Source organism: Aspergillus saccharolyticus, assembly GCF_003184585.1.
Source record: "Aspergillus saccharolyticus JOP 1030-1 unplaced genomic scaffold BP01scaffold_43, whole genome shotgun sequence".
Taxonomy (NCBI): domain Eukaryota; kingdom Fungi; phylum Ascomycota; class Eurotiomycetes; order Eurotiales; family Aspergillaceae; genus Aspergillus; species Aspergillus saccharolyticus.
The window spans coordinates 43,770-58,534 of record NW_020290653.1 but is presented as its reverse complement, the minus strand read 5'-3'; the positions used below and the strand labels follow the sequence as shown (position 1 = coordinate 58,534).

The 14,765-nt window shown below is 49.6% G+C and overlaps 1 protein-coding gene across 1 annotated transcript; it reads left to right on the top strand.

The window, feature by feature from the left end:
- The first annotated feature begins 12,258 nt into the window (after positions 1–12,258).
- On the top strand, positions 12,259–14,333 carry BP01DRAFT_160976 (uncharacterized protein). The gene is made up of 5 exons (XM_025570696.1): positions 12,259–12,450; positions 12,504–12,708; positions 12,763–13,197; positions 13,256–13,435; positions 13,498–14,333. Exons 1-5 carry the CDS (start codon positions 12,355–12,357, stop codon positions 14,223–14,225), a joined length of 1,644 nt encoding a protein of 547 aa, XP_025427712.1. The 5' UTR covers positions 12,259–12,354; the 3' UTR covers positions 14,226–14,333.
- The last annotated feature ends 432 nt before the right edge of the window (positions 14,334–14,765 follow it).

The following is a 14,765-nucleotide window of genomic DNA, read 5'->3' as shown; positions in this document are numbered from 1 at the left end:
AGGGTAAATGCGGAAGAGGAAATGGGGATTGTTATTGCTTTAAGTAAAATGAAGTTAGAGATAGATTAGAGCGAAGCTCATTCGAAAAGCCCAGAAACATGGTGCCACCATGTCATAAGACAAAACAAGGTCTTGTTTGATCGTCGTTGGGCCAGAAATCTTGCTTTTAGAGTGTAACACTACCACAGTGCTGCTTGCTGTATAGATGAAGATATTCCCGGTCCCAGCGATGAGGTCAGGGACCTAAGGGAAAAAAAGCAGGGAAGTCGAAGAATGTTCCATGGAATATGGAGGAGCTTCTCTCTGCATCCCTGCTGCTGCTGGTGCTGGAGAAAGGGCAGGGAAAAAGCAAATAGAAATTGAAACGGTGATATCAACGATCAACACACAACAGCACTGCACAAGGTGCATGCACTTACAGGGGTCATCCCTGCAACTCTGGATATGGCGGATTTGGAAGCTGGTGATTGGATTGGATGTGTCCTAAGGTTAGCAAGCATGCACACGCTTTAGGTAGTGGGATGGAGTCAGAGGCGACTTAGTACCCTCATCATCTCACATTTGGTGATGTGAATGGAACCTCATCGAACCGGCGGCCCTCGGCATCCATCATCACCGTGCAAGATGCTTGTGTGGCTTGTTTCCGGAGTACTAGTTACCAGCGTGGACGGACTACCTTAGCCATCCACACGCATGAAATGGGTCCATTGGAGGGAGGGGTTTGCGGCTCCACTCGACTACAAACTAAGTGGAGAGACTGTAAGTACAGCATGATGGCTGCAGATGTGATCCACAACCCGGGAAATCATCTGGCCCATCTCCGCCAGTCGCTGAGCCAGGAACAGGGATCCCCCGGGTAAGATAGGTTCGAGGCTAACGAACGGCTGCAGATGTGGCCAAGCCCACCACAAGCCCAAAAAGCCCACGCGAGCTCCGTCCGTTCTCCCAACCATCGCGAAGAAAACAGACGAGCCAGGCAGAAATAATAACGTCGGCGATAGACGCCCGCCAATGAGGTCCTCGGGGTCAGTCCCCGCTTCCCATCCTGAAACATTCAGAGTGGAAACAAGTGGGAATCATAGCCAGAGCCATGACCGTCACCGAATTCGTCGAGAGCATGGCAGAGGGAACTGATGACTCGTGAAGAATTGAGGAGGGAGCCTACAAGGTGGTGGGTGCGGATGTCCGACACGAGTCGTGCGCGCACACACCCGGGAGTGAACTTGGCAGCAGCAGCAGCCGCAGCTGTAACTGTAAACCTGTTACACACTGGCCAGATTGACTTGCAGCATCCTCAAACACAAAACACAAAACATAAGTCGCGAGGGACTCTAACAAGGGGGTGGATAGAACCCAATCGGGCGATTTCCCCCCAATCAAGCCCAGCGATCTGATAGTCTGCTTAGGAGATCGTTCGAAAGCATGTTTAGTCTCAGCTGTCATCGTGACCAGGCACATCCACAGAAAACTCCAATCAAAATTTGACAGACTATTCATTCGCCTGCATGACTGGTCGAAAACATGCAGCCAGTGCCAGATCCTCGGTCGCGCGACGATTACCAAAAGAGAGTTGATTGATTTTGTCATTGATTCCCTGTAACTACATGGAGGGGGCAAAGGAGATGATTCCAGTTCTTCTGCACCTGGTCTTTTCTGGTAGGACGGAGGACGCCAGCCACCCGGGCGGGGAAAACCGACTGCTCCAATATGGATGGATAGATGGATTCTGTTTTTCTGATATACATAGAGAAAAGAGTCTAGTCCCAGCGACTATGGGCGCGGTTCCATGGTTCCAGAGGGTCTTCCGGCATATACCCGTAACCTTGATGAGTTGTACAACCCCAGATCTAAACCCGCTTCGGCAAGTCGGTGCGTCTGGGAGGAGATCGCGCTCTCTTCTCGGCGGATTCAGTTGACGCCTCCATCAACTCTGCTTGTAGCCACAGACATGCTCAAGCGTAAACAGAACCCATGCGGATTTGGGAGTGAGACTCAACTCTATGCTAAAGCGATTGTAAGGGCGGAACCATGGTCATGGTCCAGCGAAAACCGCCAATCCCATGGCTGCAGTACATGAGTACGGAGTAGGATCTCAGTCTCGGTAGCTCGGTCTCGCTACCCCACAGCTGGTCAGAGCGACTTCGTTCGGCCGAATCTTGATCCTTCCCAGCAGTCCTTCTGCTCCCCTCCCCCTGCGTTGCCATCTCATTCGTGAGTTTCACCGCGTCGGAGATTTGATTATCTAATCCCTATGCCTTCTGACAGCGGCTCAAGTGCCGCAGCCGTTTTGATATAGATATTGCTTACGGACAGCAGTTGTGTTGTACAACATATGCGCTACGCCTTGTATATCCACGTAAATTCTCACCTTACTGAGTCCCATTTGATGCTGACGTTCAATCATCTGGTCCAGCATCTCTTCCTCTTGCACCCCCCACGGCCTGCATACAAATCCTGCAGAGGCTCGGCCCGGTCGGGAGATAGCCCTCTCGACCTTCGGCCGATCTATATGAGGTATCTCAGACAATGACATAGTTGTGTCTCTACGGGTAGGACAAAAAGGAGAAAAAAGCTGGCAGAGCAACACCGCTCGCAGACATCAGTGACGTCGTCGGAGAGGAAGCAGGTTGGCATAGGGGCAAGGCAAGAGACTTGCTTTCTTGACTTGGGACAAGCAACCCTTCCCTCACCCTATTCTCTCTCACACGCTTCTCCCGCGTCCGCCTCATTTCCAACTTCTCTGGTTGCCGAAACCCTGTTTTCCCCTTCAAAGTCAAATTGCTCTTGGATTCTGGATGAAACGTCCCAGACGATGTCGCTTGTGACTCAGGTGAAAGAGGGACTACACGGCAGCGAGCGCGCGTGACGTAGGCTGAAGAAAGCTTCCTTCATTAAATCTGGGACGGGAAATTGGTGTTGTTCGAGAATGTAAATGGCCGTCTGTACCGAAGTACCATCCATCAGACTGGTACTCCGCTTCCAGAATAGTATAGTCCTCACAAAGCGGGAAACTCAATATGAAGGAGGCACCCATGCACAATGATAGACTGTTAGGCGAGTGGACGACGTCATATACATTGGTTTCGAATCTTCACTGGGCTTTTCACAGTTGTGTACAGAGCGGGAAGATAATTAACGGTGGTTGTTGATGGCATAGATGCAGATCAGCGCAAACATCTAGACTATTGGGTCCAGATGGTCCGGAAGCCAGGGATCCCACTCCGTAGTCCAGGGATAGACGGTACCAATGTCGATTGTGGACAAGAACGGTTAACGCATGGAAAAAGGGGGAGGGGAAGGGAGACGAAGAAGAAGATGGGGAAAAGTAATGCGTAGCCTTGAGGTTAATCGGTATCAAATGAAGAGTTGAGGATAGCGGGCTGATACTTAGTAGTAGCTCCGTGCTTTGATGGAGGAGAGAGGTCTGAGATGCCAAGATGGAGGTTGAGTGGCCTCGTACTTTTGTCACGCATGGGTCGCTTAGGCAAGCAAGTGTTATATATATAAACACGAACCCTTCTCAATCCCGGGAACTTAGATCGGTTCTCGGCAAGCCACCGAAAGATCGCACACGATGCGCCAATGATCGAGCACGATCTTCTGAGCATGCTTCAGCTTCGGGGTGGGGGGCCTGGGCTTCTGCTACTGCAGGTGTGGGAGAGGGGGGTCTGGACTGTCCTTGGGCCGAGCCTCTGACACACTGACACTTAATAACCACCAACTATGATACCTCTCAGTTGTTTTAGTTAGTTCCATTAGCATCTTACAGGGAAGCTCTGACGGGCGATCCATTGTCTTACTGGAGTTCCATCTGCTTGGTAGGTTGGTTGCTTTCCTGATGACAAGCGTTGGGACAGTCGGAAGCCTCTCCCCGAGCCGCTCTCTTTCCCCACCTTAATCTATGTGCACTGAGTGGCTGGTGCGGCATGAGAAATAATGGGAAAGGGTGCTTTTGACAGCCCTGACAATTAAATCCTGTACGTACAATCTGTTTCGTTCCCTTTCGGCCCGTTCCTGACACCCACCCGTGACCCCTCTCTTCTACTACCGAGTACACCATATCTCCATCAAGGAAGAAAGATCGAGACGGACGGGAGGACGGTAGGCTCGGTGCGTGCTGAGTGGGATCGGATATGAGAGGCCCAAGTTGGTCGTCACCATCAATCTAATCACCTCCAATACCAACTAAATGGTTGAAGTACCAAAGTACGATACCAAGCCTAGCCTGACGCCCCGGGCGGGCAGTAGCTCGACCCAGAAATTCAACTGATCGATGTTAGTCCATCACACCAAGTGGGTTTCGTCAGACAACATTGTTCTTTAGGCTTCTTCGTGGTAGCTGTAACATTTGTCACGAAAGTATGTACTTCGTTGCTGGTCTGGTTCCTGGAGCTTTTGTTTGCCGCGCTGGAGGTTTCCGCCTTCTGATTAAATATGACGTAGGGAGACTTTACCCGCCTTGAAATTAAGCATCCCTTCCAAGTATTGTCCACAGGCTGCAGACGGGGACAGTGTTGTCATCGCACTTACCATCAATACAACCTCAGTACATCTGTCACGCATGGTGTACAAATTAGCCGTCCAAGGGCCCTTAATTATGCTCGAAAGCGAGGAGTGCTCGGTTTGTCTTGACCAAAGCAATGCAGTGATTCCTTTCTACCCAATACCAAAACGTTTGAAATATGCACTCGTGGTAGACCTTTGATGAGGGTGAAAATTTACTAGGACGATCTTAAGCACGCAGTCGGCCGGTCGACTGGGGTCTTTTTGCCTTCAAAAATTCGGCAAAGTTCTTAACTAAGTTGATGAACCTTGATGAACCTTGAGACATTCTCGTGTCAGTCACTCTTACTCCGCACAGAATACACAGAATATTTCCCTTCTTTTGGTGAAGTGGGATTCAAAAAGTACCGTCAGACCCTAAGCACATAGTGTGTCCAAAGATTGAGGAGTTCATGGTTCCTAGTGGTGGTGAGGGAACGGGCTAAGGAGAATCCGAAGTCTGACAGGTGGGCTGTAATCCAATCGCTGGGCCTCAATTGCAAGTTTAATCTCCCATCCATGGCACCGGTCCGGCAAGCGTCTTTTTACACCCCCTTTTTTCTTACCCGGACCCCGGTTCACCCACACCCCCTGGGCTTTTCCTCCCTGCTAACCACCCTCAGGCCCTCAGCTCTCCCCTCGTCTTTCCTTTTCGGGTAGTCGTTTAGCGAGTTAGTTGATTTCACATTCCGTTTGTCATTGAAGACCTTCATGAACCGTCTGAGCAGTGGACAGTTCTACTCAATATTAGGATATTGAGTTGGACTTGAAAACAATTAGAATTGTATGGGTATACCTCCCTGAGACGACTTTCATATTCCAGCTGATCATCTACGCATTTGTATTTCGTAGTTCTCGCCAAAGCTCCAAATTCTATATATCGCAGCGAGGATATGTTTCGGTCATACCTGACACTAGCTGACTCGAGTCAGGGTGCTGCGAGACATGACCAAAGCACCTAGAACAAGCGGTCATGCTAGCATGGAATCAATGAACGAATGGCAAAAGGAGCAGATACCGCCATGTTCCGCGGAATCTCGTTTCTTCATCCATGATACCACTGCCAATACAACCATCAGGCATCAACCAACCAACTTATCGCTTGTTTACTGACAGAAAGAGGAAGGAGGGGAAGAAAAGGAGCTGAAGTCTCAACATCGAATAACCCCAAGATCGAGATTAAGAGTAGGTAAGAGTTGGGTAGCACATGGTTTGATCGATTTAATTTGGTTTGATTCAAGCGGAGCTCATGCACCTCAAGGCATACTTTGTCTGTGGCCATCCCACCCACCGCCTTGTTTGATATATCGTGGCGGTGAGGTTATTTGCTTCCCGCCTGCAAACTGTACTACGGTCCCCGTCACAATATTACATGGACAGACATCAGACATTGCTTGATGCAGGTGCTTTCTTCCCACGGGCTCGTGTAGCTGCCAGTTTATTTCGTTTTTCTCTATCCCCGGCCCACCTGGCACCCGCTGTTGCCACGTTGTGGGTGGACATACGTTTCTCTTAATTTTCTGCTTATCACGATCATACAATGCTGGTTCCTCGTTCTCAGAACGTGCGTGGATAATTCCATTCTAAGGTGCTCTCGTAGAATCCGTCAATGTGACGGAAATATACGATATGCTAAGGAGGGTGTGAGAACGGGCAGAGATCCTGAAGGTCTAGACTCGGGTATATCGGCTGGGTTGAATGAAAGGAGGGTGTGCGGGAAAGACCGTGGTGGTCATATGCGCAACTACCATCCATTCCCCCTCTCCTCTTCGCTTCTTTCTCCTTGGCGGTCACTTCCTGAGAGCACAGATGAGCAGGGATCAACAAACAACCGTGCATTTCCAGTTGGTTGATAGTGAGTTAATGATGGAAGGATGATGTGGTTCGGAACATGGAAAGATAGGCGGTCTGAAAGTTCGTCATTAGGTTAATTAGCTGAAGCATGAGGTATACGGTGTTGCTGCCTTGGATGGGGGCAGAAATTAGGCTTCAACTACTCCATACTCCGTGAAATATTTTTTGGTTTCAGGGGGAAGCTAGAGTAGATCATTATGCCATACGAAGGGTCTTGAGAGCCATGGCGTTCAGTTGACAGCGGACTGGTGGCCTGTCATCAGTGCCTTGAGACCTTGACTCGGGATCACGGATCACTGCGTGGCCCTGACGAAAATCATTCTCCATGATGACAGTGGGCGTTTCGCTAAGCGGTCTTTCTTTTTCATTTGTGGCTCGAGAGGCACTGTGTAGAGACTATGGACGGCCTGATTGTTTGCCAATGAGCCACTTTGAAAAATTGAGAAAACCCCGATCAAATCAAATAAAGATAAGATATGGTTTCTGCATTTGTTTTGTGCCTGACATGTTTGCAGGCTCGAGGCTTGCTACCGCCGGAACTATGCCAAGCGCTTGATCGGATTAGGCTGGTGGTTACGCAGACCGCACTACCAGCACTTAGCAGACCACTATTGTTAGACAGGACAAACAAGCATTGTTTCTGCCATGACCATTGGTCGGCTCAAACTCCCCCGAAAATACTTCCAGTAAAGTTAGGGTTGGCCGGACTTTGACCACCAATGACTCATTGAATTACTGTAGGTGAACACAGGCTGAACTCACAGCCTGGAGTGTCTCGTCTCTCAAGAATTTTCCCCCACCAAAAGTACCAAGGGCGAGCCTCTCTTCCTTCCCCTCTCCGCCCCCTTTCCTCCACCTGACGGCTCATTTGAATTTGAGGCTGGAGTATATTGTGCCTTGGCCTCGTACTAAGAGGTTCACTGGGTTCCAGATCGGAGTCGCAGCCACCACGCTGGGACTTCTTATCGGGTCCGTTTCACATGGCTCAGACAATCCAGAGTTCAGCTATAAGTTGATCGATGGTCGAATCATGTTAGAGTATCGCCAGTGACGCCTGTGGGTTTGCTCCATGTCGTTTTGGATACGCTCCCCGAGACACTCATTGCCGAGCTCGTCGGCCTTCATTTCATGACTCGAATTGATTGCTTTTCTTTGTCTCGGGGTCCTGTTAGCTTTACTAACTAGCTAGTTGCTGATTCAGCTCAAAGAAACTCCATACCGGTAGATCCCGACTAGGGACACTAGTAGAATGAGGACTCAAAGCTATGGGGTGAGTCTGTATTTCTGGCTGGCTGCTGTCTTAGTTGCTCGGCCCTTGCTCGCGCATCCATTGGTGAGAGAGCAAGCAGGCAGGCAGTGCTGTTGTGCCTTGAACAAAGACTCTCCGGACTTTCGCCGCATTGACACACGAGCAATTGAAATTAGTTGTCGTGATTAGATTACTTCTTTGTCGCTGCAATAAAGTAGGACTTTGGATAATGAAAGCATAATTCATATCGCGGTGTGGTGTTACGGTGACCTCCAATGGCCTTTCTATCCCGGTGGCAGGGCAGGTACCGTTTTCTGTCAGCCTCTCGGTCGAGTAAAGTTACTCTGTAACTCTATGCCATCATCCCGGCCTACGACTTAACCTCTCTGGGTAGATGCGCCGGACATGACTGTCCTCACTCCTGAGGTCTGATAATCTGAACCTATGGTTGGCAGATCCCCCCTCTCCCCCCCCCCACCCTTATGATTGGCACACTAGCGCTTCGGGGCAATACTCTTTAGATCCGCGCTCGATCGGGGGACCGAGATCACCTCTCCAGACTCAATCGTCATGGTGTCTTCGTCTATCGCAAACCCTTCTCGAAGTTTTTTTTCTTTTTCTTTTTCGGTTTCTTACAATTACTACTACGGGGTAGTATGCCCCCTCTCTGTCACCTCAGGTCATGAACATTACGTGCAGTCCTACGATTGTCTTCAGTAGTACTTTGCTTTGATGAACCCTAAGCTACTTCTCTGCCGCTTTGTCCCGCGGTCCACGCTCAGGGTACTGTACATCGCGACGTCGATTGCCCTTCTAGCGTCATACTACTGTCGACTACTCCAGATGCTGGTCGATAAATGACCAGGAGAGATTCAGACCGAAGCCAATTCCTTTCCGTTCAACTCGCTTAGTTCAGGTTCCTGCAGTTTGCGTCTGAGAATGCGGGAAATGGCATCCGAGTGTTCCATATTACTTAGGTATCAGACACGTTTCTATTTTGTTGTGGTTGGACGATGAAGTAGGCAAGGTCGCAATGTTTCTACACTGCATAGTAGGATGTTGAGCAGAAAATGGTTGAAGAACCCACCCCGCGCCGTGGGTCTGAAGAACACTAAACACAGTCCTCATACTGGATCACGACAACCAGAGGATAAGTAGATGTATACGAATCCATGCCCATCCCACTGTCTCCCCTCTCCATCCATACTCCATGGTAACTAACCCGCCCAGAAGCCGCGGAGTACAACCCTCCACAAAATCCGTATTAGAGGAGAGGGGGCAAAGGAGAACCGCGCGCACACCCCATAAACAAAAAGTACGATGTTTCGTTCGACTACTACGTACACCGTAGAAGTCGAATCCCATCCTCCCCCTTCCCATTAAAGGTAGAATAGGCCATTAGAGGTTCTAGGTCTAAGCCAATGGGTTGACTGGCTGACTTATGCTTGATGCGTGGATGTAGTTTGTAGTCCTCCGTAACGTATTCCGTATGCAGTAGTCATTCACCTGGTGGTCTTCATATTGGAGTGGGACATTTTTTGTTTTTTTTTTTGACGATATGCGATGCGGTCTGTGCGTATGTAATTCGAGAGAGGGAGAGGGGAAGAACTCGAGGGCTGGCCGCCGCCCGCCCGCTTGTCGGCCGGTGGTGGCCGGCCGTTCCTTGGAAATTATACACCATACTCCATACTCCGTATTTTTTTTTTTGTTTTTTTTTTTTCTGGAGGTTTGTGGTTATTTTGCTGTTTGGGGGATCTGTCTTTCGGGTTGTACAAGCTGCAAGCCATCCGAGAGGCTAATTAGGGGGCGAAACTTGGGTTTTTTGTGCTGTCTGGAGTACTGTGCGTAAACTGTGCGTAGTATGTACATATTCATCTGGTTTTCTCGCGTGGTTACCTACTTGCCTGCAGTGGCTACCTATCAGCTGTGGTGGATCCCTGACGAAGGGTCTCCAGAGGCTGTAACTTATGCCTTTTGCTCGGGGTCCCCGATAAAGCGATCCTGTACCTACACAGTACAGTGGTGAGGTATTGTGCGTACATCTTTATAGATCTGGCTTGTGTGTGTGGATAAGGAGGGCGGGGTTGATGGGGTCAGCAGCGGAGGGGGACCGCGATCAATTTGCATTTTGCGCCGCATCTATCTATTTATCTATCATCTACAGTATCCATCATGAGGGTACCCTAATCTACTCGGCAGATGTGGGTGGTGCCGGTGGAAGGATAATCTAGGTTTGCATAAAACAACTAAACTACAAACTACTGGCTCGCCTCTTCTCCGACTCCGTTCCGTCACTCGTACGGAGTACAACCGGTAGATACTACGGCGTACTCAAGGTTGCTGTCAGATAAAAACAGGATTTCTAACGGGGAGGGGGAGCTGTCGACGAAACGTCAAGAGGGTGACGGAGAGGGAGGAAGTGAGTAGTAAGCAGGTCTGGGGTTCAGCCCAATAGAACCCAGAACGGTGGTGGTGGTGGCTTGACAATTTGCTCACTGGTGAAAGAGGATGGAGAAACAGAAAAAAAGCAAAACGAAAAAGCAAAACGAAAAAGCAAAACAAAAAAAAAAAACAAAACAAAAAAACAGTGAGCGGGAAAGAGGAAAAGAACACAAACCGGTTCCATGTTGGTGGGCGACAGCGATCTGCATTAGCCAATGACGAAGGCGGGTTTGTCGTTGTTGTGCTGCAGTGGGCGATTGTACACTGTAGGTAAGTTAGACATTGAGAAGAGGAATTTAAAATCAAGACCAAAAATAAAATAGAAATGAAAGTCCCAGCGGGCGCATGAAGCCGCTGTCCCGGAAAGCCCATCCCTGTCAAAACGCTAGATAAGTGGCGGTTAGACTCGATTTCGGTATATCTTCTCATTGCTCAGGATGTTGGACTATGTTCACTATGTCTAATTAACTAACTATATGTCAAATCAGCTTAGTGCGCCTCCCCCATAAGTTGACTAGAATCGTCCCTATCGCTCTTCCTACACGTAGTTAGTGCTTTTGTCCTGTCTGTGCTAGACTGACGGGGACGGCCGGACCGGACTGAAGGCCTGAGATTTGACCCATACGCCCGGGGCTATCTGAATATTGCACCTATGTACGGAGTACGATGCGGATCCATAGTGTTTTGCTCTCCCTCTCTTCAATCCGATCTCTGTTTCGCGTCCCTCTATTACTCCAGAGGTTTTCTGCAGAATAGAGGACTCAAGTGCATACATTTGCCCATCGGCTGTCATCACCGCAACCGTCTCTCCCCAGGAATTCGGATGGCCGAGTCTAGGCAACTATCGATGCGCCACCGTTCGGGTCTTTTTGACAGTGGAAGTGAGCCCTGGGGAAAAAGGCAGAGGAGGGGCGCCAGCTGCTGCCATAGCCACTTAGCTGGACGATCTACAAATAGTACCTAGTCTTACTTTAGTGCCTTAGCATCGAGATATATGTCCATCAAAATAATCTTAAACCAAAATTCGAATGACAAAAAAGATTTAAACAAAATAATCACCCCCGCTTAAGAAAATCATTTTTACAAAATATTCGTCCCGGAAAAATCATGATTTCCCAAAGGATTTTTGACCGTCTATTGCATGGTTTACCGTAAACATGCAGGCGCAGTATTTACCAATGCTTTTGCGTCGTCTGGCTGTTTCGGCTCTGATACAGTCAGGGATCACCCATGCTGTTGGAACCACAAGTTCCAGTTCCCCCAGTTCCATGCCAAATCGGGATGAATTTCGAGTTGACAGACAGAAAAGATGTGGAGGGGAGAGCAATCATGCCGAGATGGAGTGTGTGGGTTCTGGGTTCTTTTGTCCACAGATGCACATCTCGATCCTTTTCTTACTTCTATCTCGCAGATTGTTCAAAAGGTCCAGCTCCTGTTCTTTCTCTTTCTCTCACTCGTCGTCTTTATAAAGACCTAAAGCACTCCTCAGAGCTCGATACTTTCTGTTCATCTTTTTCTTCACTCATCCCTATCAGAGAAGATTGGCTTATACCTCCGTCTTATATATACACACCACTACCAACTTATCACTCTTCATCATTACACTCCTCTATCTATCCCACCACCTCTTGAGAACACTCACTACCCCGTTCTGTACGACATCAAGTATTGTTTGTGTTACCGGACTTCTTCGACCTTGTTCTCGCCCGACGGAAGTGGTCTACACTTTGCCAAACCATCTCCGACTGTGTGTACGAGGATCGGCTACCAGCAGCTGCCTCTTCACTACACCCCAATTCGCGTCCTGGGTGAGTTGCCGATTCCCGGTCTGGTCCTACTATGTCTTGCAGTTTGCCTGGGATGGAGAGCATGGATCATCCTTCCGCATGACCACAATTCGGGGATGAGCCTATGCGATGTCTTTGCTTTGCACCAAGCACTGGTTCAGCCGTCATTTCAGTCGAATCGGATGCTAACCTCTGACTGTCCTTGATGCGCCACAGTTGCCACATTAGGAGTATTGCAGGGTACACCGTCTTTGATTTGGTGACTCGAAGGCTTTGGAGTTGCGCCATATATATCTAGCACTCTCCATCCGTGACAATCACCAAGTCTCGACACACACTTATGCTTTAGGCCTTCCAAAGCATCAAGCGTTCGCTCTGACAATCTTCCTTGACCTCTGCGATCTTAGGTCTTCCGATACGATTATAAATTCAAAGCACATCTCGATTGTCCCACCGTCCGTTCTTGATTATACATCCGCCATGGTTTACACACCTGCCACTCCGTCGGGGTCTGGACCTACCAAGAGGTCTGCCTCGAGCCTTCACGATGGTGCCCTTGGTTGGGAAACTGCTCCGGTGAGGAATTTTGCCATGTTTTGGTCTAGCTTTCGCTAACAGGCGCGCTTCAGATCATGAACGCTCCTCTACAAGCAACCGTCAACATGCCATTCAACCACTACTCTCTTATTTATCTAGATCACATGGGCCGGCTGCAGGTGCAAGAGTCGCCTTCGATCAGTGAACAGAACATGACAATCTTCACACATGACGTACGGGAGAAGTTCTTGGAAATCCTAGGTTCGCAAATCGGCTACAGACAGCCTTTGATTCGCAGTATGTGCTTGCAAATGAGGCATAGCAACAGTAGCTCCGGCTAACGCAATCCAGGAACCTCTAATGTCAGCCCCGCTGCTTTGAGCCATGACCGCATGAGTGAGAAATATCGGCGCTCAGGCAAGCGGCGCAAGACCCAGTCTGTCGCTTCCTCGACTCTGCGATACTCCAATCCCTACACCAACACCGTGCAAGAAATGCCCCCGGTTGCCACGGTGAACAGAGTCGCCATCCAGATTGGCGACTCGGCCAAGCTACTCCAGTACTATCGCATTGCACTGGACCATGTCCAACAGCAGAATTGTCGCCACGTCGCCAAAGCGTTCATCAAATATATCGAGCCGCGCAAGCAAGTGCGACACCCGTACAACGGAGGCCGTCCCAGGCCTGGAGCGCCACCGGGAACCAGAGGAGACCCAGAGCTGACAAAGCCTGCCTGGTGGCCAGCTAATGTGACTCACAAGGAGCCTGACCATCTCAAGAAAAAAGGTAAATCCATTCGCTCTGACTTCTGCCGAGCATTGGCGCTGATTCTTTTGCACAACAGAGCGACTTGAACTTCTACTCCACATTATCCGAAATCTCGGCCAGCACGGCATCACCCCAGAGGACCTGCAAGACGTGGCTCATGATTGCAGAAGACAGATTCCCCAGGAGAGAATGCTCATTCTCGACGAGATATTCAGAGTGCGCAAGATGGAGGTTCGATATGAGATGGGCGAAGTCGGTAAGCATCACCCTTGTGGGTTTCATTGTTTATCCTAGCCTTGGCTAACCAAGACCTGTCAGACGCGACCACAATTGTCTATGTCCAAGAAAGACATGACAAGGGGGAGAAAGATGAGGACAACGAGGAAGAAGGCGAGCCCGTTCCCGAGCCTGTGCAGAAGATCGAGCCAGAAGAGGCAGAGTGCAATGAGGCGATTCATTCGACCGCAACCTCGATGGAAGCCTTGTCTGCACCATTCACAGCGATAGATCCAGCCAGCGTGTCCTCCCACCGTGCCATTTCATTGGGAGCCGACCGGGATCAACTCTTCCCTCTCCCAGAGTCGCTCAGCTACGGTGAGCCAAGCCAACTACAGAAAGGATCCTTTTACTCAACCTCTGTCGACTACAATGACGAGTACACGTCTCCCACGGTCATCAACACCCCCGCGGGCAGTGAGATGCCTAGCCCGATCGAGCAGACCTCCTCGTTCGAATGTTTGACTCCCGCTCCTATCACTGCGCCCGCTGGCTCGGAACACCATCGTCCTACGACAATGTCCATGCAGCAAGCTGTCGGAGCATATGATAGCTGGGCAACACCAACTTACCGACCACAGCCTATGTACAGCTCCTTTGACTACAGCACTGTGGCAACCACCCAAGCAATGGCTCAGCCGACCATACACTACCAGATGCCGATGAATGAGATGCACGGCCTTCCTGAGCTCGCAAACCCTGCCAAAATGTCCTTTCGGACGGGTTCTCTAAGCCATCCCAGCCTTCACCAGTCTGCCGAGCAGCTGTGATTATAGACCGCACACGAAATGACCCCGTAACGAATATATATGATCGACTCCTTATTTTGATTTTTCGCCTCTGTTTTCATCTTCGGGGGTTTTTGGTTCCGGCTTAGGCCATTGTTCGTTTTATTTCCCTATGCCTGTGTTTTTTTGCTTGTCGACACATCTTCCTCTGGTTCAGACAGTTGATGTGGGAGATAAACGTGCACGGCATACTTTTCTCACCGAGCGCTGTGTAATTGAATTAGATGGTTGGGTGGTGAGGTTGTTGTCTTTGCGACTTTATGGTTTGCTTTGCTGGGTGGGACTGATATGATAGATTCTGGGCAAGCACGGGCGCTCCGAATTCGTTGTACTCTCTGGGTCTCTTGTGACAGAGAGCTGGTGGGTTTGTTGCTTTCTCCTCTTTTGATTGTCATTTGCTTGTGTTTTGACCTTGGGGTGGATGGAGCTTGAATGTAGCGTTTTAGCGTCTCTTGTACTTAGTGGCGCCTAGAAAGAATTGCATGAGTTGTATACTGTTGTCATAAAGCGAGTTCTTGAAAT